Source organism: Haliotis rubra, unplaced genomic scaffold, assembly GCF_003918875.1.
Source record: "Haliotis rubra isolate DU_JTF1 unplaced genomic scaffold, ASM391887v1 Scf29, whole genome shotgun sequence".
In the NCBI taxonomy this organism is placed as follows: Eukaryota; Metazoa; Mollusca; class Gastropoda; order Lepetellida; family Haliotidae; genus Haliotis; species Haliotis rubra.
The window spans coordinates 1,124,419-1,150,890 of record NW_025766957.1 but is presented as its reverse complement, the minus strand read 5'-3'; the positions used below and the strand labels follow the sequence as shown (position 1 = coordinate 1,150,890).

Below are 26,472 nucleotides of genomic sequence, written 5' to 3'. Positions count from 1 at the left end.
GTTGAGCATGTCCAGAATCAAACCTACGAAGTTTCACAAGTAGTGCAGTTCTTGCACTGGTATCGGATGGACTTGGTCAAGAACACATTGGTCTGATGAAAGCCGATTTCTTCTTCATGTAACGGATTGATGCTTGAGAAATACATCATTTGCAGCGGAAAATATTCAATCAACTGGCATTGGTGGAGGTTCCGGCATGGTGTAGGGATGTTTCTCATGACTGTAAACTTGACTTGGACGTGGGAATTTGACGAGTGATCCAGGAAAAGCTGGATTCAGTTGTTGTCCTACATTTCAATAATCATCCTCTTGCTACAAGACCTGTATTTATGGATGACAACTCTTGACCACGACGTTTTCGTGCAGTGACAGCTTTTATTCAGAATGATGCAGTCACTCGTCTTTGCGTGACCCGCCGACCGCCTCCGTGGTGTAGTGGTTAGAGCGTCCGCCCGGAGTGCGGAAGGTCGCGGGTTCGATCCCCGACCGGGTCATACCAAAAGACGTTAAAATATGGTACTTGTTGGTCCCTGCCTGGCGCTCGGCATTAATGGGTACAACAAGGACTGGTCGGCTCGGAGTCAGTATAATGTGTCTGAGTGGGGTATTCATGCTTCACTGCGGCATGGTATCTCAGTGGGCTAGCACTATAAAACCAGCTTCAGTCTGGGCTAGTACAAACAGCCGCACATACACATACACACGCATGCACGTCGTCATATGAGCCAAATATTCTCAAGCACGACGTTAAACCCAATTCCACCACCACCACCACCGTGACCCCGAGTCCACGCCTGAACCCCTTCAAGCACATTTGGGACTTAACGGGCGACGGATACAAACAAGAGTACCACCTGTTCAAAATCTGCGTGAGTTGAAAGCAGCTTTGCACCAAGAATGGCGACAGTTTCCTCTGCACCGGATACGGTGACTGACGTGGGGCGGGCGACGTAAGGTACAGGCAGGTATCCAAGCACCTAGAGGTTACACCAGATATTGATTGTACAACGTTCTCAGGTTACAAATAAACGTTTTTGTTTCATCACATACACGCCATGTTACCCGATCCTTCTGTTTCCATCCTTGAACCAGACAAGCAGTCTCGTCAAACCTGAAACACAAGTGTGGTAAATGATGGCTTTATATATGCACAGGTCATGACCAGCTGTTTTATCACCAGAACTGCCCTGTGAAGATTCGGGTTAGAATTGATCTTCATTAACCCATGCTTGTTGTAAGAGGCTACTAAGGGATCGGTGGTCAGGCTCGCTGACTTGGTTGACACATGTCATCTTATTCCAATTGCGTAGGTTGATGCTCATGATGGTGATCACTGGGTTGTCTGGTCCAGACTCTATTTTTACAGACTGACGCCATATACCGGGAATATTGCTGAGTGTGGCGTTAAACAACAAACCAATCAACCAATCACCAAAATATACACTGAATAGCTCACTTACCAATTCACAGAAGAACCAGCTGTAATTTGACTTCAACAAGCTGTGATGAAAGATATCAGAACAAACAGGACAAAGACAAACAGTTGTAGACCAATGTTTATTGAAATGAAAACGTACGGCAAATTTATCAACAGGTACAAATTAAACAGGTCAGATATCAAAATCAAGTATGCTTGTACCCAGTTGACTGGATAGATGTACATGAAGTTGGTGAGTTGGGTCTTCACAACTATGGGATGGAAGTGACATAAGATCGGCTTCAGTCATGTACCAAAGATGAATCAAACCTATACTCATGGCTTCATCCACAAGCACACCAGTACCTACCATACCGGACCCTTGCTGTTATCTCAGTCTGTGGTTGTCTTAAGACATACATCATCACCACCCTTCAGCTTACAAACACACCACTGGGAGGTCAACATTTTACCAGGCTTGTCCAGAATTACCTCAATGCTTCGATCACAAATGTTACTTTTAAATGAAATTTCATTCACACAAAGATTAAAGTATGAGTTATTCATAACAGAACTGCACTTGGAATGGCCTTGTGTACAGCATTGTATTTTGTCAACATCATATCATTACAACCTGTAACCAATCATCTCTGGGTCACATATCACGGCAATCTGTTACCAATCATCTCTGGGTCAACATGCAAGCTGTTGATAGCAAGAGAAAGTTTCAATGAATCAGGATACGATCACACATAATGAACCAGGTGAGTTCGTGACAAACTGATTTAGCAGACATCTTACAACACACAAGTTTCTGGGGACTATGTCCTACCCCTGAACCATGCTGTGTAGAGAAGAATACAAAGTATTACACCTGTTCTCCATTAGTATCCATACATGGCACTGTTAAACCATCTGACCATAATTGAGATACCTGATATTTCTGGGTAACTATTTACAAAATGAAAAGAGATGATGATGATAGTACATACATCCTATCATTGCTATTATACATATTAGCAAAATGTATTTGTAGTTGTCCATACTGAAAAAATATGTTTACTTTCATCAGCCCGCCATCTTTATTGTTAATTCATTATAATTTCCACTTTCACACAAATAGGGATATGACCATTCAGTATGTGATATTCACTGAAGATTTTCATCATTAACTTGCATCAAACCCTTTTAGCAGTTATATGTGAATACACATTATGTTATTGTCACTGAAAACCAATGTTATCAAAACATAAAAGCAAATATGATGTGGTGAAATGTCCAATAGAAATTATTGTTTATCTCTGTACAACGTGATTTGTGATGGCGCAAACATTTTTTCTTCTCAACTGCACTTATTGCCAGTGCTAGTCTAGTCTTGTTACCTCAGGATTCATTCCCAGACTCTCCCCCAGACTTGGCACTGCCTTCATCACCACTTCCTCTTTTTGAACCCTTCTCTGATCCTGAACGAGACCTTGAGCCAGATCTTGATCTTGATCGTGATCGTGACCTTGACTTTGATCTTGATCTTGAACGTGACCTGGAGCCTGATCTTGATCTTGATCCAGATCGTGACCTAGATCCAGATTTTGATCGTGAACGTGACCTTGAACCAGATCTAGATCTTGAGCCAGATCGAGACCTAGATCGTGACCTAGATCCTGATCGTGACCTGGATCCCGATCGAGATCGAGATCCTGAACGAGATCGAGATCCCGACCGTGACCGTGACCCAGACCTAGAGCGAGAACGTGATCTTGATCGTGAACCAGAACCGGATCTGGAACCAGAACGGGACCGTGATCGTGATTTTGATCCAGAGCCTGACCTTGACCTTGACCTTGAGCCAGACTTTGATCTGGACCTGGACCTATCTGAGCCAGACCCTGACTTGCCTCCTCCACCACTGTCACTGTCAGAGAGAATGCGTCTTCTCTTTCCACCACCACCCTCACCACTGCCACTACCACTGTCAAACGGAAAAGAATATGATAAGATTGTTTCAGAAAAAGATATCTCATTTTTCTTTCAGAATAGTTCACAGCACGATGTTTTCGTCACAGTGAAATAATGTAAACAGAATAATTTCAGTGGCTCAGGTGCTTATCGTTCCAATTACTAAGCATTACATAAAAGTCAGATTTAACCTGTTTACCTGAGATTATTGTACAGGAAAATGAAATGTAGCTTCCTGTCTGCATAGTATTTGATCATTTCATCAGATATATAAACTATGCTTTAGTTTTAATACCACATATACTGATATTGGTTTTCTATAATGAGTACGTGATTCAATTTAAATTTCCTGTTCTTTAACATGAGCTTAAAGATCTTAATGGTCATTAATGTTGACAATGTTTACATGCTTTCTTTGAAAACAGCAAAAGACATTACTACACTATTCTGTGATGACATCCTGCAATTTCCAGTGACGCTCAATAACTTATGAAATACTTCATTGAGTATGAAAGCTAATCATTTCCTCAACATTATTAAAGATTTCCTGGATATAGGTTTGTATTCAGACAGTCAGAGAAGTATATAATAATTTTAACATATGAAGTGTTATGCAAATTGTGAACATGAGTCTGCTTGAGTTTTTAACTCATCTATAGACTTTGAATATACTCACATCCGATTATACTCAGGTATTATATCATATCAACTGACCTGTCATCAATCTGGAGTTTCTTGCCCCCTTCAGAATCAGAGCCCTCACTGGACGAGATTATGGCCTTAGAAACGATCTTCTTCCTCTGCTTGGCTGTCAAACCGTCTTCATCTTCATCAACTTTCTTCTTCTTGTCCCTCCTCTTGGATTCCTTGGGCTCCCTCTGCTTCCTCTTCCGTGGTTTGCGTTCCTTCTTCCCGCCTTCATCTCCAGAATCATCAGAGTCTCTGTTGTGTTTGGATCTGAAAGAGACAGAATGTTGACATTTAACAAATGGCTTTTAAAACATATCAGTTGTACCAATGAGTCTGTCTCTTTAAACAAGTATGAGATAAAAGCTATATCCTAGAATGGCTCTGACAGCTGACATGAGGTATCAGCAATACCAATGTGTCTCTTAAAAGAAGCTTGAGATATTCCCTGTATCACAGTGGTTCTTACAGATGACATAAGGCATAAACTATACCACTGTGTGTGGCTCTTACAACAAGCATGACGTATCCACGATATCTCCTTGCCTGCTACTTAAAGCAAGAGGTATCAGCGCCACACTCAATTCCGACCACAAGCATCAGCTACCCATTTCATAAAAGTTGCTTGTTCTCCAAACAGATGAGGCATCACAGAACACTGTCATGCCTAGTCATAAAGACAAAATACATCACCATCCTTAATAACGGCTAGGCTGAAGATCCCACTGTGTTCTTTTTAAGCCAAACGCAGGACTGTATACTTGACAATGAAATCATAAGCTTTTCCTCACCGTCTCTTGTTCTTCTTCTTCCTCCTATTCTCCTGGTCCTCTTCTCCCTCTGAGCCACTGCTAGCATGTCGCTTCTTCTTCCTCTTGCGGGGCATTTCATCCTCACTTCCATCCGAGATGATGTCGCCATCATAATTCCTCTTGGATTTCTAGACAGCAGAGAAGATATTTTTTAAAATATGAACATGAAGGTTGGGTCATTTATCATAGCGACTGGGGGTTGTCAAATATGTTACATGAAATGGGGAGGTTGTAAGGCCAATCAAGATGGCTCACCCACTATCTTCCCATAATGACCAGCCAGAATGAGGACCCCTTGACTTTCATGCATAACATTAACACTGTTTACTAAGGCAGGCATTTACCACCTAGATGAGGGGTATGGCTCAGACAAACAAAGAATGTGACCCATGAAGATCCTGGTTAGAACCTTCAGTAACCCATGCTTGTCGTAAGAGGCAACTTATGGGATCAGATGGTCAAGCTCGCTGACTTGTTGGAACATGTCATCGTATCCCAATTGCATAGATCGATGCTCATGCTGTTGATCACTGGATTAAGAGACTGATTATTTACAGACCGCCGCCATAAAGCTGGAATGTGGTGCAGCGTAAAACTAAACTCACGAAGTATGTTCATCTTTAACAACAAACTAGCAAAGAAAAGAGGCAGTATCATGAAACCTTGTCAATATGGATTCAACATGGTTCCTAACAGTGTTCTTGTCAAATAATTTAAATCTAGGAACTCTCACCATCATAAATTTTGACATGTTTAACATTTCACAAAGTTCTTGATTTCATGAACAACACAACATCATATCATTAATTGTACAAGCAGAAAATGAGCTGTTTAACCCCACACTCAAACTACTATACTGTGTCAAGTAGTGAAGACATCCAGAGTTACCTACCCTGCCTCCACCTTTCTTTGGTTTCTCTTCCATCTCTGGCTCTGCAGCAATCTTCTTGGCCTTCTCCACAAACACAGCTCTCTGTTCAAACAGACGGCGCTCCACCTCCTCACGCATACGCTGCTTCTCATCCTGTAACACCACAACGAGGGTTGGTCAACATGTAAAAATGAAACATCATAGAAATAACAATCAATTTCTTTTAGCATGGAAACGGAACAAATCCAAGTGAAATAATCCAGCTGAACAAACTTCTTGATTTACAATGTGTACAGCTGAACATCCTATTTATCACTGTTTATAACACATAGTTTATATGATTAAAGCTTGGGACTTATGTTGTCTTGACTAACAGGGTGACACTGGGCCCAAAAAGAAGCATAATAAAATCTGCAAGTGTCAAACCAGTTTTCAAAATATGTGCCTGCACACAAATTTCATATCGGGCTCATGGTTTCGTATTTGTACAGGTCCCTTATGGCCTGAGTTAAATTTACATGTCAAAGATCCGGAAGAGTTTAGTCAGGGTCTGCAGCTTCAACAGTCTGTCAGTCCTGAAGACCGCTTAGCAATTTCTTTTATTTCAGTGTTCATAACCCTACAGCTGCCAGGCCTTAAACAGTTGTGGACATACCTCCTCCTGCCTCTGTCGGAGTCTGAGGGCCTCTCGCTCTTCCTCCTGCTTCTTCCTCAAGTCTCTTTCTTCCTCGTCTATCTTCCTTGCTCGAGCCACATGATACTGAGCCTGACTCAGCAGATCAGAGCATTGTCTGGAAACATCAGACACAAACTTTAAATATTGCAAGATCAATATATATATTTGAGTGAGTGGGTGTTTTATGCCCCACTCAGAAATATTCCAGCTATATGGTGGCGGTCTGTAAATAATTAAGTCTGGACCAGACTATCCAGTGATCAACAGCATGAGCATTGATCTACGCAATTGGGAAACCACCTCAGAAAAGGTAATGTCAAAGACAATATTTCTGTCCTGAGAAGTAATTAAAAGCATGTCCTGCATAATAACCCCACAAAATTCAATTCAATGTAAAAGTAGCCAAGAAAAGGTTGTGTTTGGTTAAAGCTAACCCCAATATTCCTGGGGTAACACAGCAACCTGTAAATAAACTGGACACACAAACCAGTGATTGACGTTCCACACAGAAGGGTGCAATGACACAAAAATAAACCAAGTCACATCGCCTTCCAATACACTGCATACAGTCGTCTAAGATGAGGTGGCCAGGGTCCCGTTGTACAAAACGATCTTAGCGCTGAGGTGACCGTAACTCCCATACCTTAGGATAGACTCATGGTAGTCTTAGTGCTAAGGTGACCGTAACTCCCATACCTTAGGATAGACTCATGGTAGTCTTAGCGTTAAGGTTGTTTTGTACAACAGCACCTAGGAACCTTTTCTACCCAGAATACCCCAGGGATCATTAGGGTCTGGGTGACGCATTACAAAGCTATCTTAGCTTTAAGGTGATCGTAACTCCCACACATTAACATAGACCTAAGACAGTCATACTCTAAGGTGGCTTTGTACAACAGCACCCTGATCACATTTCCCTTCGCCAAAGAACCGGGTTTGATTCCCCACATGGGTACAATGTGTGAAGCCCATTTCTGGTGTCCCCCGCCTGTGATGTTGCTGGAATATTGCTAAAAGTGACGTAAAACCAAACTCACTCACTCACACATTTCCCTGACAGGTAAACCTGGGTCGCTACCTCAAGGGGGATAATCTTTGTCCGACCTCTGTAACCATCTTGACTCACCTTGCTTCAGCTGCAGCCTGGTTCAGATCAAACTTCATCCTGTCTCCAAACTGCCCCAAGTAGCTGAAATACCTGCGAGTAAAAGATTTCATGGGTCAGTGACAGTCACTTTTGTACAAAGACATGACATCAACCACGTCACGAAACCTGCCTGTCTGATCTACTACGTCTCCACTGACACTGAGCATGCATCTCAAGAGAAGTTCTACACAAGGTCAATCAGAAGCAGGATCAAACTGGAAGTGAAAGAGAATCTGTAATAGACTCAGTAACGTCGATATTGGAAGAGCCAATGGAGACAGCTCTTTACCCAACATCGTACCGATAATTTGTATTTTTCTGAACCATGGCAATTTCCACATTGAACCAAGAGTTGAAAACAGTTCTCTGGTTTGTTTGTTGTCGGCAGTACTCCAGCTATCTGATTCCGCTAGCCATTATAAGGACAGTAGATAACAGATTCTGGACGAGACAAGCAACATCTCACGTCAACCAAGTCTGGCCGACTAACCATTCTTGTTGCATCTTGTCACTTGGGACCAGGTTTGGAGTTTACAGACTCACCTGTGAGCCAGCTCAAGGTCACGGACAGCACTGAGGACAGTCTTGAGGTTGCTCTTCTCATCCTTAAGGATCTGTGTTGCCAGCCTCTGCTGCACCAGCGAGATGTTAAACAGTAGAACGGTGTCGTGGGGAGCCACATGGCGGGCCTGAACACACAAACACAGAGTTGTCAGCATTACAGAAGAGTGTGAAATGATGTTTAGCCGATTTACTACAGATATACATCTGCAGCTGAACATGCAACAAACAATGAACAGATTCACAGACAATGACTCTCTTAGTATTAAGAATATACTCTTAACCTAAAATGCTGTCATCTAGGTGCCAGTGAGATGTTTTATAACAACTCCTCACAATTTTCTTGCTATATCAGGTTGGCACTACTCAAATCTGGGACAGTCAATCCTGTGCAGGTAGATCACGAAATAAGCTAAACAAGAAAACATGGTCATCAATATCCCCTGCCACAGTGTTCTGTTCCTATTTGGTTCCTGTTTTTGAACTCCACAACGACATTCATGTCCTCAAAACACATACCAAATTTGGTTTCCCTATTTAAAACGGTTTCTGAGAAAATCTGTCCCCATTGGAGATACCATACACTAAGTAAAAAAACTCTTAACAAGGGCCATAACTCTGTAACAAATTGTAACACAGTTTCCGTTTTCCAACTCCACCAAGTTATCCATGTCCTGAAAACTCATACCAAATTTGGTTTCCCTATCTGTAACAGTCTTCGGGAAAATCTGTCCCCATCATCTCGGATGGATGGGCGGACGAAGCTCAACCCAATATCCCATGACATGCACTATGTACATACTAGTATATTCGTTTAAAGCGAGTGAGTGAGTGAGTTTCGTTTTACGCCGCTTTTGGCAATATTCTAGTAACATCACGGCTGGGGACACCAGAAATGGGCTTCACACATTGCGTGACGAGCGAACGCTTTAACAACTAGGCTACCCCGCCGGCCCTATTCGTTTAAAGTACACTTTGAGAAAAAAAAGTCCAGCTGCTCAGCTACATCCTCTAACTGTGTATACCATAAAAACATCAAATCTATCTTTAATAAGTTGATGAGTTAGCCAATAGGTCAGTTAATCCATAAGGCCAGTTGTACAGTATCTGAAACAACAGTGGACAAGACCATGTGGGACTAGGAGTCTGGCAATTCGAGTAGTAATTCAACAAAGACTTTAAGTGTTGGTTTGATGTGGTAGGAAAGCCTGAAGAGATGTCGGTCTCAGACCCACAAGCACAATGCTTAAAGCTTAGATTCAACCAACAAAATAAACATAACTAAAACCCAATTGTCATTTATTTATGACATGTAATATACATCGCTGATTATGAAAAACCAAATAAACAAAATTATAAGCGTACAATCACAAATCAAAAGTGCGATATTTTGTACTTGGGTTTACTACCCTCGAAACGAAGCACCCAGGATACCGAACCCAGTCAGAGCGGGTGGGCATGCACTTAAGTGAAACGAAGGCTTTCCTTGGCTGGTTCTTTTGCTGATACTCTCAGGGTTCTTTGTGTGTGTATAGGCATCCCGGTTCAAGCCGCACGAACCTATTCACTGCGCATGCACTATGTGCGCAGCTCAGCACAGCTGTTTTCACCCCAGCTGGGTTTTTTTTCACTGAATCGTTTGAACTCCGGTTTTGCGGGATTGTTTTCATCGTGTTATTTTTTAACTTTATAAGTTGAATTTGCATTTCTTTTTTAAAGTGTTACTGTAAGTCCATACCGAAATGTATCAGAATCTGCAAAGTTGTGTTTTGAGTTGCATGTAAGCTTTTAAACCTGGAAGCATAATATGTGCAAAGCTAATCATTCAATCTCAAAATGTTGGGTTTCTTGCATGCCCAAGGGACAAAACTCTGCACAGTTAACTGCATGCTGATGAAATTGGTTGTTGCATAAAGCCGCACTCAGCAATATTCCAGGTAAATGGCGGCGGTCTGTAAATAATCGAGTCTGGTCCAGACAATCCAGTGATCAACAACATGAGCATATGAGCATCGATCAAAGCAAATGGGATACGATGACATGTGTCAACCAAGTAAGCAAGCCTGTCCACCTGATCCCGTTAGTCGCCTCTTACGACAAGCATGGGTTACTGAAGACCAACTCTAACCCGGGTCTTCACGGGTCACATGCTGTACCTTTGATATTCGAGCATTATTAATTTTTTTTTTTGCTAAAAGGACCTGAAGGCGGAAAGGAAGATACTGAGACCAGTCGATCACTGATATACAATCTTACCTTCAAGAGCACCTGTTTACATTCTGCCAGTTTTCCACACTTGAAGTAGGCTCGAGCTAGGTACACCATCACTTCTACATTGTGGTGTTTGAAGAACTTCTTCAGTGCATTCTCGTACTGAAACAAACAGTTACACTTCAGCACACAAATGGTACATTCAAGCATTTCATCTGGGCACAGGACTCATGGTTAATTTAAAACATTTTTTTAATCCAAATCATATAATCAATAATACATATTAGATGGTAAAATTACATGAGTTCACATTAGGGACCGTACACAATTTATGACTAGGGGGGTGATGATGATTTTTATGGCGAAGCATGTACAATGTGAATGTCACCCCACACCCCACCAAATTTATGCACTAAGTAAGTGCCCCCTCCCGGCATGTCATGTACAAAATCACCCACCTACCCCCACCCCCAACTCCCTTAAAGTTATCATCAATCCCTAGCCATGTGAACAGTCCCTTAACAACATGTATAAGTGAGCCAGCTGTAATAATAGTGCATATTTACAATGTGCACATATCCACGCTCGTAAACATGCTTCAGGCGCTAATACATTATTACCCCAGATAACCCAAGCTGCCTAGAAGTTTAACAGTCATATGACCTATCTCACCGGGTACCCATTTTCTGCTGGGTGAACAGAGGCAATTTTGAACAAACTAAGGTGAGATGACATGTATCACATGTGCTTCGTTGTGGGGCAGGACTGAAGTCCTAGAAACTCTCAGGAGTCAAGCTGCCAAACACCGAGAGCCCTCCGCACCCACCGTTGCTTAACTTCAACTGATTTGTGACCTGAACTCTATGCACAGGACCACACAGCACCACAGCATATAATTCCAATGTGGCTTTTGATACAGAGAGAGCTGACATGACCATTCCTGAGGCAGGTTCATATAGTTTAACTAATGTACAGCATTTGAGAATTAACATGTATTTAACCATGATAAAAGGGCATGTTTTACTATAGTTTTACTATACTTCATTGAATGCAATGTTAATATAGTGTGTTTAATACCTCTGAATAAAAGAATATACATCCTAATCATGCTAATAAAATGACAATTAGAAAAACAATTTTATCAAATTTGCATAACAATGGCACTTAATTTAGAATCATAGATAAATCCCTCAGATATACAAATGTGCATGACAAACAGTGGTGCCTAATAATTAATTCTGAGATGACTAAAAATGCAATATGTCAAGATACAATGGAGAGCACTTTCTTAAAGAAAGATAGGGACACTGTATTTTTCACATGAATTTCACTATTTCAGTTTATCCTCACCATCTGCACAGCTGCAACATACTGCTTCTGTTCCACGTAGATGTGAGCGATGTTGAGCCATACATCGCAGAAGTCGGCTGTGGCCTCGCGGACCTGGGCGAACACGTCCCTAGACTCATTGATACAACCCTTGTGTGCCAGCACACAACCTGAAACATAAAACACTCCCTGTTACAATGTCGCTAACCCACAGTCTGAAACATAAAACACTCCTTGTTACAATGTCGCTAACCCACAGTCTGAAACATAAAACACTACCCCTGTTACAATGTCGCTAACCCACAGTCTGAAACATAAAACACTCCCTGTTACAATGTCGCTAACCCACAGTCTGAAACATAAAACACTCCTTGTTACAATGTCGCTAACCCACAGTCTGAAACATAAAACACTAGCCCTGTTACAATGTCGCTAACCCACAGTCTGAAACTTAAAACACTCCCTGTTACAATGTCGCTAACCCACAGTCTGAAACATAAAACACTCCTTGTTACAATGTCGCTAACCCACAGTCTGAAACATAAAACACTCCCTGTTACAATGTCGCTAACCCACAGTCTGAAACATAAAACACTAGCCCTGTTACAATGTCGCTAACAAACAGCCTGAAACATAAAACACTCCTTGTTACAATGTCGCTAACCCACAGTCTGAAACATAAAACACTCCCTGTTACAATGTCGCTAACCCACAGTCTGAAACATAAAACACTCCTTGTTACACAATGTCGCTAACCCACAGTCTGAAACATAAAACACTCCTTGTTACAATGTCGCTAACCCACAGTCTGAAACATAAAACACTAGCCCTGTTACAATGTCGCTAACAAACAGCCTGAAACATAAAACACTCCTTGTTACAATGTCGCTTACCCACAGTCTGAAACATAAAACACTAGCCCTGTTACAATGTCGCTAACCCACAGTCTGAAACATAAAACACTCCTTGTTACAATGTCGCTAACCCACAGTCTGAAACATAAAACACTAGCCCTGTTACAATGTCGCTAACCCACAGTCTGAAACATAAAACACTCCCTGTTACAATGTCGCTAACCCACAGTCTGAAACATAAAACACTCCTTGTTACAATGTCGCTAACCCACAGTCTGAAACATAAAACACTAGCCCTGTTACAATGTCGCTAACCCACAGTCTGAAACTTAAAACACTCCCTGTTACAATGTCGCTAACCCACAGTCTGAAACATAAAACACTCCTTGTTACAATGTCGCTAACCCACAGTCTGAAACATAAAACACTCCCTGTTACAATGTCGCTAACCCACAGTCTGAAACATAAAACACTAGCCCTGTTACAATGTCGCTAACAAACAGCCTGAAACATAAAACACTCCTTGTTACAATGTCGCTAACCCACAGTCTGAAACATAAAACACTCCCTGTTACAATGTCGCTAACCCACAGTCTGAAACATAAAACACTCCTTGTTACAATGTCGCTAACCCACAGTCTGAAACATAAAACACTCCTTGTTACAATGTCGCTAACCCACAGTCTGAAACATAAAACACTAGCCCTGTTACAATGTCGCTAACAAACAGCCTGAAACATAAAACACTCCTTGTTACAATGTCGCTTACCCACAGTCTGAAACATAAAACACTAGCCCTGTTACAATGTCGCTAACAAACAGCCTGAAACATAAAACACTCCTTGTTACAATGTCGCTAACCCACAGTCTGAAACATAAAACACTCACTGTTACAATGTCGCTAACCCACAGACTGAAACATAAAACACTCCCTGTCATATGACGACGTGCATGCGTGTGTATGTGCGGCTGCTTGTACTAGGCCAGACTGAAGCTGGTTTTATAGTGCTAGCCCACTGAGATACCATGCCACAGTGAAGCATGAATACCCCACTCAGACACATTATACTGACTCCGAGCCGACCAGTCCTTGTTGTACCCATTAATGCCGAGCGCCAGGCAGGGACCAACAAGTACCATATTTTAACGTCTTTTTGGTAAGACGCGGTCAGGGGATCGAACCCGCGACCTTCCGCTCTCCCGGACGGACGCTCTAACCACTACACCACAGAGGCGGTAGATGGCATTGGAAACATTGTATTGAAATTATCTTCAGTCTCTCTAACGCCATTGTTAGCTAAGTTGTTTAACATCTCCATTCGCAATAAAACTTTCCCTTCATCTTGGAAACTAGCCTCCATAATTCCGCTACATTAGAAAGGCGATGAGCACAACTGTTCAAACAATAGGTCAATTGCGCTAACTAGCTGTGTCGCTAAGGCTTTTGGAAAAATGCGTTTTAAAATACGTCTTCAACTTCTTTAGAGATAACAATATTCTGTCAAACTTACAATCTACATTTATGCCTAGCGATTCTACAGTAAATCAATTAACTTATCTTTATAACTTCATCGCAGGTGCAGTAGATCAAGGAAAGGAAATTAGAGCCATATTTTGCAATATAAGTAAAGCCTTTGATAGAATTTGGCATAGGGGCATTATTCATAAACTTCATGCTTACGGTATAAAGGGGTGAACTCTTGGAATGGTTTGAAAGTTATCTAGATAGTAGAATGCAGAGAGTGGTAATAAATGGATACAGTTCAAATATTAAATTTATGGAAGCTGGCGTGCCCCAAGGTTCTGTTTTAGGACCGCTTTTGTTCATCATCTATATTAATGACATTGTGGAGGTATAGATAGTAACATCCATGTTTTTGCGGATGATACATTGATATATATGCTATAATAGATGATCATATTACAGTGGACGCAATTATAAACAATGATTTGGCAAAAATTTCAGATTGGGCTAAAAAGTGGCAAGTTAGCTTTAATCCTAGTAAGACTGAGAGTGTGACTTTCACTCGAAAAACGCAAATCTATGTCAGACCAAACTTATTCATGAATGGTGAAATTATTAAAGTGGATAGACCCGTGAAGATCCGGGGTAGAATAGGTCTTCAGCAACCCATGTGCTTGCCATAAAAAGGCGACTATCTTGTCGTAAGAGGCGACTAACGGGATCGGGTGGTCAGTTTCGCTGACTTGGTTGACACATGCCATCGGTTCCCAATTGCGCAGATCGATGCTCATACTGTTGATCACTGGATTGTCTGGTCCAGACTCGATTATTTACAGACCGCCGCCATATAGCTGGAATATTGCTGAGTGCGGCGTAAAACTAAACTCACTCACTCACTTAAAGTGGATAACCATAAACACTTAGGTATAACACTTCAAACCGATTGTTCTTGGAAAGTTCATATAGGTGACATGAAAAACAAAATTAGTCCAATGATCAATTGTCTGAGAAGTTTTAAATATCGTTTATCTCTCTTAGTAAAGTACAGATTCTAGTAACATGTATATCGATGTTCGATGTATATCGATGATATTGATGATCTATTGCGTACAAGTATGCTTGAACTTTTGTAAATACTCAATACATTTGTTCGATGGGACTCAACTCAAAAAGTACTAGAATCTGTACTTTACTAAGAAAGTGTAATCCCAAATATAACATATGTTACATTTCATCACTTTGTAAAATGGCATTGTGTATTTCATCGTTTATCTCGGAAAACGCTTAATACTTTATACAACTCCTTTATCTTACCACTTTTTGATTACTGCTGTCATATATGGGATAATTGTACGATTGAACAGGCGATTTTACTGGAAAATTTACATTTCGACGCCTTAAGAACTTTAAGCTGTGTGGTTCGTGGCACCAGTCACGATAAAATATACAGGGAAACTAATTATAGCACACTGAAAGAAAGACGACATCACTCTAAACTCATAAATTTCTATAAAATGTATCATCGTCTGACTCCTGATTATCTGAACGATCTTGTACCAGGTAGAGTACTTGAACAAAGTAACTATAATCTTAGAAATAGTACTTCCATCCAAACTATTAATTGTAGAACGCAAAGATATTATCAAACATTTTTACCAAGCGTGATTATGTCGAGGAATTTATTGCCCGATGGAGCTGTTGACGTTATTTTCCTGAATCAATTTAAAAGCTTGATAAACACAACAGAAACTCACAATTACTTTGATATGAATTTTGGAACTAGATTTTGTCAAATCATTCAATGTCGCCTCAAGCTCAGCTGTAGTGATCTAAATGCAGACAGATATAATCGACATATATCAGACACACCCAGGTGTTCATGTGGTTATTATAACGCAGATGTTATTCACTACCTTTTCACATGTCGGAACTATAAAAATTTAAGAACAACTGTGTATTTTTATATTCAAGGATACGATGTTAAAACTACTTCATATGGTAACGGCGCATTGAATAACTCAACTAAGAGTGACATGCTCAACTAATAGTGAAATGCGGCAGCCCATTTCGTTGCTAGGCATAAGCAACACCACAACAAACATATATGTTACTCAATCATATATCTGTTATTGTATTATTCATTTGTTGTCAATAATTTCATTTATGTATCCAGCGATTTGAACAATGTACTGGAGCGGTGTTAATATAAGCCACTGGGCTTGTTCGCCTATCCAGGTTTCTGCTTTGGCGAAATAAAAATATGATTAAACCAAAAAACTCCCTGTTACAATGTCGCTAACCCACAAACATAAATACAACGGGGAGGTGGGGTAGCCTTGTGGTAAAAGTGTTTGCTCAGCATGCCAGGACCTGTGTTTGATACCCCACATGGGTACAATGTGTGAAGCCCATTTCTGGTGTCCCCCGCCATCATATTGTTTGAATGTTGCTAAAAGAAGTACCAGTATAGCATGTAAAAATATAAGTGTTTGGTTTGACTTCGCACAAAGATTACATAAGCCTGACTCATCAACATAATCATTTGAATGGTTTAGGAGTAGGCTGACCTCTAACACGTCTAATAAAGAACTCTGAAGATCAATCTTGCTTGGACAATACACCACATAGAGCTCCATACACCTTTCACACAGACGGCAGCATCAGTTCAGTCTGTATTTCCTTGTTTTTGGAGACTGAGTTAAGAGCGAATATATTGCCAGTATATATACTGAAAATTATGTCACAAAGTAGAGTGTACATGAAATCATAAAACAATGGGAAAATTCTGTGTCTGTTATGGTTTTCATATATTTCCCCAGGGGACAAGATAGCAAGAAAACTATCATCATTTGTTGGTTGATTATCAACTGTTGTGATTCCTAACACAAAAATACCACTTCTTGCCAACACTGTATTCAGATATGACTTATTAAACATACATGTACTTTAAAAATATTTGACATGAAATCATTGTTTGGTGCCAAATGCAATCAACTGTGGTTCATTCTCTTGGTAGAAATACCAACAGCAGTAAAAATCAACTTTTTCAAAGTATGCATGCTATTGGAATATCTAAAATTATTTCGTAAATAACTTTAATGTTCAGGCCTTAAAAGGAATAATTTGACAGCTTAATGATTTCTTTTTATCCAAAAGAATACAAGTTATCAAACATTATATTCTACAGACACATTTCAGTTATCCAAATTCCACAGATCTTAAGCACACTATCCTTGATGATAGTATTCACTGTATCAAGCTATCAACACAGTTATACTTAATCCATTAAACCAACATAGTTCTTGAGAGTCTGATTGAGCAGAAGCCATTCTGACCAGTGTTTTCACAAAGTCTTCTCAATCAACACCAACTCCATGGGCAAATGAATTAATCCCTTAAAACAACATCACCTGCACAAATTAAACACAACTGGCTTCGGTGGTCATCTGGATAACAATTAACATCAAGCTAATCAAAGATGAATCAACATCTCTATTGAACACAACACTTACAAGATCAAAGAATATACAGAGAGTGAAGACAAAAACAACAAATCCTTGTCAGGTGTATAAAAGCCACCACAAACCAAAGTGTCATCAGTTCTTGCTACTACAAGCTCAAGTCAGTTCTCAAGTATCACAGCAAAAGGAACATATCCAATACAAGATGGCTTTTGTACCCAGTGATGTGTTTTCTCCTGCTGCTCTCACTGTCAACAATCTGCTGGAACTTCCAACATCCTCAGAAGGTGAGACTTGGTCATTGTATCAATCATCCACTACATTTCAGTTCATTCTTAATCCACTAAACTGAACCAAGTTTCAACAAGATTCACATATATAGCTGTTAATACACCATGTCTACACAATTTGCTGTAGAGTATTTCAAACTCGGCACCCTCTAAATCATACATATTTTAGACCATGTTCAGTTTAATGCTGTGCATTAACCGACCAAATGATTCAATAAATAGTTCATCATGTTTATCATAAAATGTTTTGTTATTTTAGCTTCAATCTTCGGCCAGCAATCAGCATCCCCAACCTACCCCAGTCATGACCTGATGACAGACTACAGAACTGACCAGACCCTGCTGTTCCTGAGTGATCCAGTCTCACCTCCATACCAGCAACTTTCCAAACCTGCTACCCAGTTCACGCTACCATCAGTGACTCCAACACCTCGTCAAGACCTCCAGATCTCACCCTGCTCCACCCAGATACCCCATCAACCCTTCTTCTCAGACCTCCGCCAGATGATAGCTTCAGAATGCAGTTCCACCTCGCTAATTCCCAGCAGCCTCTTCCAGACCATGATGCCGAGTCAGCAACAAGATGTCGCATCACGAGAAATGTCCATTCTTGCAAGGTATGTTAATGGCACATCATCATCAACATTTTGAAATGCTGGATTAATGTCTTCCATATAAAATGATGTCCAAAAAAATAACCTGAATGTCCTAGAATAAAGTCATATATCCTCCATCTCACGGTTCGCTATTTGCAGGTTTCGTCGCATTGAACCATGTGCTGAACATCAAGTGAAGGAGCTGTCCAGCTTGTTCCGCCATCACTCTGCCAGCATCGAGATAGAACGTGTCCAGATGTTGTCATCAGGGTGTACTCAAGACTACAGGGACTGGCTCAACAACCAGTTTGACCAACAAAGACATCAGGTATGAAGAACATAAACATCCAATCCTCTTCTAGAATGACCTGTGAAGATCCGGGTTAGAATAGAATTCAGTAACCCTTACTTATCCTTAGAACAGGTCGGTCAGGCTCACTGACTTAATTGCCATATGTCATGACTCATCACATCCCTATTTGGTTGATCGATGCTGTTGATCACTGGATTGTCTGGTTCAGACTCAATTATTTAAAGACCGCTGCCATATAGCTGGAATAAAGCTGAGTGCAGCGTAAAACTAAACTCACTCACGCCCGAAAACATTTTAGATGATACAACTGATGTCTTTTTAAACCTAGTCATGTTTTGCTTCCAGGTCATGGACAGAGTAGAGAGGAGCCTGCAGCTTCTAGAGGACAAGTCTGTGTTGGAGAAGCGAGACCGGGATATCACCTCTGGTATTCGTCGTCGAGCTCCACTCTCGCGACGTGCCATCAAACTGATGGAGACCTGGTACCACTCCCATCAAGATCATCCCTACCCATCTGCTACTGTCATTGAAGCCTTGTCCCGATCTGGAGATGTCACCACTGAGCAGGTCAGGAAGTGGTTTGCCAACAAGCGTATTCGCAACTGCAACACCCGATCCCTCACCGAGATCGCCAAGAGGAAACACCAGGCCAAGTTCTTAATCAAATCCTCAAGCATAGCTTATTCTCAACAATATGGACAACTTTGAGTATCAACTAGCATGAGATCCGCATGCTGTGATGATGAAAAGACCATGAACTTGATGACACTGCCTTTACTGTGTCAATATTCAACTGTGATACATTACCAAGTGCTACACACATAGACCCACTACAAGTGCTACAGGTTGTGAGGACAAGCGGCTCATACCGACACTATCATGATGAAATTGGTGTATTTTGATAAGATTGTATGGTGAATGATACATTCCTTTCAACTAGTGCTATAGTTGTGATGTATAACTGATATATTATGTTGGCTGAAAATAAATCATTGAACCTTCCACGATGTCTTCTTATCTCTGGGATACAGTTTGACAATATTGCACAAAAATTCCTAGCACATGCTGCACCACACTTCATCAAGCATGCAGAATAACTAGCATTTACTTTTGCTTTCATATATAAACAGGCTTTGACTGATATGGTAATAATTACATATATTCTCAAAAAAAAACATCCATGAAAAATCTCAGGACAGCCCAACAGGTAACCCCAACATCACTCAGTATCAATACTTATACCTTGCAGTCCTAATATTGAAGACTATCGTCCTCGTGGTTTGGTAGACTGTCAGTTTTACCTGAAGTCATGGCGATGCATACTGTAGAAATGATCCCTAAAAGTATGACCAAATATTCAGTAAATGACACATCCAGTTTAAGCGCAATGAATTGTCTACTCTTAGCAACTATTCAATAAAGGGTCTATCCTGATTGTTGACAATCATATTTGGATATATACACAACTTGTATTCATATTTGAACCTGAATGTGAGGCAATTAGGAATATCCCCTGGTCTGTGGATACTTGGTGTCTCAAATCGGTACACTACAAACAGCAACATTTGCATAATTTGTCGGAAAAAAAACAACAAATCATGGTACTGTTTTCACTACTTTACGATAACATTACAAAGGCTCCCCACACGATATGATAGAGTTAAACAAAATTTAAAATGAATTGCTAAATATATAAAGGTAGCAATTTTCCAAACTAAAGGGAGATAACTCTAACATGAAGTTGTGTAACTCTTGCTGATATACACAAGAGTTTAAAATTCTTCCATAAAAACTGTTTTCTGACATAATGTATGTTTTGATAATAACTAGGGCTGCAACATATACACTAGGAGGTGAGTATGATGTTTTGCCAATATATAGTATCAAATATGAATATCTGTTAATTAATATATTTTGTTCAATATCAACAAATTAAAATAACAACATGTCATTTAATTGAATGAGTTGAAACATGCAAAGGATATTTTCTATGAACCAAAAGAAAAGCAATACATTGCGAACAATGACAGTGCCGTAAGCGGTCTTGGCAAAATAACACAAGTTGTGATTATGCATGACTTGGATATATTCCATTTTGTATATCTTACATAGATTAAGAACAAACTAGTTCCAAGTAAAAACACTCTTAGAATATTTGTAACTATTGATGTTACTGAAACAGTTGTCATGTATTCTTGAAATCAATATAGATCAACATTTATTTCAAAACAATCCTGGTAGAGAAATGCTGTAACACCATGAATAATGAGATCTAATATAGCATGCAGTTACTTCCCTTCACAATATTTAACTGTGCATCTTAAAGGTCACATGCAACCAAAAAAATCAAACATAATTAAAACACAATTATCACTTATTCATGACATATAATATACATTGCTGGTTATGAAAAAACATATAAACAAAATTATAAGCGTACAATCGCAAATCAAAAGTGCAATATTGTCTACTTCAGTTTACTTCCCAAGAAACGAAGCAGCCGGGATACCGAACCCAGTCAGAGCGGGTGGGTGTGCACTCAAGTGTAACTGCTGGTTCATTTGCAGATGCCCTCACGGCTCATTGTGTGTGTATATATAGAGATGTTGGGTTTTGTAAATACATGCTCATTTTTTGTGTATAACATTTTGCAATCAACAGACATCATAACATGTCATGTGTTCAAGTATCACACCTGCCTGTCTGTGTAATTACATAATGTGACAGAGACCGAACTCGGGCCATAAATCAATCCTTTTTGTTTATGGTGTATAGCCTGATTGGTGTTAAGTTCAAATTGCATGTGGTCAGTGATAACAGCTGTGTATTGAATATTGTCATTAGCAGACAGGCAGGCCGACACACAGGTGTCAATAAAACAAGACATTGAGTTTAGTCTGTGACAACGACATATCTATATCACAGTTGGAAATTCTGTCAACACTAAATAATGGCATTGCTTTTAAGTATCGAACTGAGAAAGTGACTCGGTAAGAAGAACGTGTGGTGAAAAAGACAAATGAAATTATATAAACAGTTAATTTACTGTCATAACATATATAAAGCTCACGCCTGTGAGATATCAACAAAACGTTAGAAAAATAGCTCACACCAAAGCCTTCGCCGAGCATTCACCGGACAACCGCTTCCGTGCTGCGCGAACCTACTTCACTGCGCACGTGCTATAAGCGCAGCCCAGCTGTTGAAACCCGTTTTCCCCAGAAAAGTCGGGGGAAAATTAGTGAAACGTTTGAACTCCAATTTCGCGCGTTTTTTTTCATCACGTTATTTTTCAACTTTATAAGTTGAATTTGCATTTTTGATGATTTGTTTTGGTAAGTCCATACCGAAAGGTATCAGAATCTGCAAAGTTGTGTTTTACGTTGCATGTGACCTTTAAGTTATGGGAATGATGGTAGTAGTATTTTAAGCTTGTTGTGTTGTGCACTACTGACTGACTGACTGAGTTTGGTTTTACGCCTCTTTTAGCAATATTCTAGCAATATCACGGCGGGGGACACCAGAAATGGGCTTCACACATTGTACCCATGTGGGGATTCGAACCTGGGTCTTCGGCGTGACGAGCCAAAACTTTAACCATTAGGCTACCCCACCGCCCCGTGTTGTGCACTAGTTTGGTCATGACAACATTGGTGAAGAATAACAATTAGACAAGACTTTTATGAATTCAACTGTATTGTTGTATCCTTGTGTATTCGGTTTTCGGTCATGTAAGGATTGTTGACCAACGTAACATAAATTGCATGAATAAATCGATAATAAGCAAACCTACCTCGTTTGTTTGTTATTCATATTCAAATATCTGACGGATTAACCTCGTGTTTCAACCGCACAGCAGGCCTCATAGTTCGCTACGCAAAGATCCTGAATGCGGAAGTGACGTCATCTGTTTTCGTTCACTTCATTGGTTCTCCGTAAAACAGAAATGTAATAGCAGTATTCGTGCTATGCTGATAGTTAAATAATATAAAGTTGATAAACATCCAGTCCAAAATGAATATTTGTAATAGTTCCAATAATAATTATTAGAAACTATGGTCGTAATAACTTCATGTCAAAAAGTTAATCATGATAAGACTTTGCTATTTATATCACATGTCCAGGCATGTTTCATTCCTGCGGTTCGCGCTGACAAAGGCACCAAATCTCATCAGAAGATCTCACTACACATACGGAGGTGCACAGCTTGAGATGGACCCAATGACAGCAAGCAGGATGAGTACACTTGGCCCATGACACAGAAATATTCATTGCAGTTCCGAAAATTAAATGAGTATTTTGGAAAATCGTAATAAGAGATGACCCTATCCAGTTTCAATATATATTTTTTTACGACGGCAACGCCACGTGATATGTCATGTGATAATGATACGTCATACCATAAACAAGCAGACGATGCTATACTGAAACGGTGGAGCTGACGATATTTTAGATATAGCATTTTGATTACATGAAAATTTATGCATTAGTAAACTCGGTTCTAAAACGTAACATTTATATGTGTTTGCAATCATGTACCTTACTAAATTTCACACGAAGCATTTTGTTAGTCAGAGCTGAAGCAGTCGACATCCTGATAAAATTAACCTGTCTGGTGACGTAATATCTCGCTAATAACCGCGAGAAATGAACACGCAAAAGGCGAACCGAAAACAGATGTTGAACGAAAACAGATGACTCGAGGATACTGAATTCCAGTACTTTTTCATACACTGAAATTAACATTAAGTGTGTATTTGCCTCATAAAATAGCTGGACATTGCAATCAGCTGTTTTTCCAATCTGTGGGTGGTGTAATTTTGAAAATACTTTTCGTGATCAAAAGCACAGTTAAAACAAAAGGGAAAACAATTAGGAGACAGTTTTAGGGAGACTATATCTCTTACAACTATCTTTCATTTCAAGGAGAGTTTGTGGTGAAGTGGAGCAATCTGCCCACACATGATTTTGACAAACTTAATATAAAGAATATTGAAGGAAATCTTGAATAAATTATTACAATGCATTACTGAGGTACGTCCACATATACAATGAACACTTACATGATACAGAAATGAAATGATGAAGGTACTCCAAGTTTGCATAGTTGACTATTTCCGAGTTTAGTTGCTTATGATAATGTCTACACATTGAACAACAAAACAGATGCATGATGGTGAGGCCAAATATAAAAAAAACCTTGTGGTTATACCTCTCTAAAATTTAGGGTAGGTAGGTTGGATTTTTTTAATACATTTTTTTAGAAGTAATGTACGAACTAATAGCACATTTATCAATGTGTGATTGTTTATTCAATCAAGCTTGCAGCCATCATATCAACTTTCTTTATCAGACTGGTGCCAGGGAAACACCAAGGTATCTGAAATCTTATTTTATTCATACCGCTTAAAAAATAGGATAGGCACCAGAATTCAAGGGTCAGTTGGGTAATCGGAACCACCACATATTTCTTTTAGGCCTGATCAAATGGTAGTCAAAGCCTGTATTCTAGAATAACCTGTAAAATGTTAATCTGTTTGATATTAAGAGCAATGTCTGTGTTTTAAGGTATTTACATGAGCACAACTCATATATGCATTGTTTTATACTGTGATTGTACAACAATGTAAAGGAAATAGATATTAGAACAAATTAATAAAGGTGAAAACATATCTGCTATTTTAACACAAACAGCTGGTTGTCTGGGCCAACATTTTCGAAGCAATCTAAGCACTAAGATAGTCTTAAGTGCCACACATTAACATTAACTTACGACTATCTTAGCGCAAAGAGAGCTTCGAAAATCTAGGCCCTGGTTGTTAGGCATGAATATATTGGTTTTTTCTTGATAGTATACACTTTACATATCGCATATACAATGTACACTGGTTAACTTGACTTCCTATCTGAAGAGTTACCATGTTGAGCAGCACAAGCTACTTCAAATTGGATGAAGATATAAAGTTACCAGTATTGTTCTTATCAAGCAAGGTTTTATGCAGGGGGCAAATTCTAAGGTTGAAAACAAGACAGCAACCAAAAAACACTATAGTAGTGGCAAAACTTACAATATTAAAGTATTACGTATCAACTCAATTAGCTATCCAAAGATAAATATAATTAGGCTGTAAACATGGTAGAGGCTAAATTTAACATGATAAGGAAAGAATCCAGATTTCCTTAATCTAACCAACACAGCAGCTGAGGTACAAAAACACCTGTGCTTGTTTCTGATTAATCACACCTGCATTAATCCCTTTGATCCCATGTCTCTGTGATTGGTTCTTCTGCATTTGTTTTAAACACTATCACAACACCTATCACCTCTAACAACATTGTTAAGCATCAACTAAAACAAGAGGTGAGTGTGGCCTCTGGTCTGTTAAACCTGACCAACAGCCAATCAGAAATCACTGATTGAGTTTATTCAATATACTGCTAGTAATACCCAAGATATAAGCTTGGTCACAGCTAATCAATGTGTAGTTTTAAGGGAAGCCATGGATCAAAGAGACCTTGCAGCCAGTGAAGCTGAAGGTGATGAAGCCAGAGAGGTGAGTAGAGTATATAAGTGTACAGATGGAAGGTGAGCACATCTCACTCACTGAGTCACCCACTAGCCAGTTACTTCAGAACCAGAACACTGAGCTGTTCTCAAATCCAAGATGGCTGACGACATTATTCCTGTTGATGAAGCCACAATCACTTCTAGCATTGGTAAGCTGAATTCTCTCCACTTGTTGCACATAGCACCACATCCAGTTCCTGAATACCAAATTGTGCTAAAAAATGATAGTTTCAATTCTTCAAATAGTCCTTGTTTGATGTCTATGCCAGATCTATAGCTGTGATTACAGTAAATATCATAATGTCTATTTCAGGAGCTCCTCAGCACACATCAACTCCTCTCCCCAAGAGACGTGCAGTGCCATCCCTGACAATACCAGTGCCTGATACAAACCATCATGTGCCAACTCTCTCCAGCCTCCACCCGATGTCATCCCCGTCCTACCGCCACCCAACCTGCATCTCCAGTCCCTACAGCTTCTTCCCTTCCTGTTCTGCCATGTACTACACTCCCAGCTTCGGACCAGGTACCTGCACAGGTTCCAGCTACAATATACCACCATGTCCATCATTCCTGCCACCGAGTCCATCCTTCCCACCACCGAGTCCATGCTTCCTGCCACCAAGTCCATCCTTTGTAACCTCAACTCATCCTGTTGGGTTTTCCAGCATACCAGCCGTACTACCTCCCACACAACCAAGGACAAGTACATACTCAGTTGCATTCAAGCAAATGTTATTTCCTACCACCCAGAGTCCACCAGCTCAAGGAGTGACACCCCCACTGCAACTTCCAAGATCAGTGGACAACAGTCCAATCACAGAGACTCGTCCACTTGACTTCAAACTGCAGTCTTGCCCCAAGCCTGACACTGGTAAAGCTTTGGATGACACTATCTCCAAGACCTTTGGAACAGATCCAGAGACAAAGACTAAAAACAGTCTTTCCCTTGATCTTCAATCAGCTCTTGAGGACAGACTTGAGTCACTCAAGTCAAGGTTCCCAACAGAGGTAAAGGAACTATCCAGCTTCCTTGCCTTCCATTCCTCATCTATTCAGAAGGAACATCAGCAGTGTTTACAAGATGGATTCTTCCCAACGGACTATCACAATTGGCTGACAAACAGATACAATGATCAACTGCACCTGGTGTTCACAAGCATCGATAAAAGTCTGAACATCCTGCAGAACCAATGCAAGATGATGGCCAGCAGAAACCTCAGTCCTGAATCAATCATCTTGATGGAGAAGTGGTACC

The 26,472-nt window shown here is 40.1% G+C and overlaps 1 protein-coding gene and 1 pseudogene across 1 annotated transcript in view; both read right to left on the bottom strand.

Moving 5' to 3' along the window:
• Nucleotides 1-1,543: 1,543 nt before the first annotated feature.
• Nucleotides 1,544-26,472, bottom strand: part of LOC124281785 (RNA polymerase-associated protein CTR9 homolog) — a 48,422-nt gene continuing 23,493 nt past the window's right edge. Inside the window, 9 exon segments of the mRNA XM_046717762.1 lie at nt 1,544-3,386; nt 4,088-4,330; nt 4,852-5,000; nt 5,765-5,896; nt 6,399-6,534; nt 7,546-7,617; nt 8,110-8,255; nt 10,384-10,500; nt 11,689-11,837. Of these exon segments, the coding sequence (XP_046573718.1) occupies nt 2,801-3,386; nt 4,088-4,330; nt 4,852-5,000; nt 5,765-5,896; nt 6,399-6,534; nt 7,546-7,617; nt 8,110-8,255; nt 10,384-10,500; nt 11,689-11,837 (1,730 nt within the window). The 3' untranslated portion in view covers nt 1,544-2,800.
• Nucleotides 19,865-19,999, bottom strand: LOC124281898 (annotated as a pseudogene).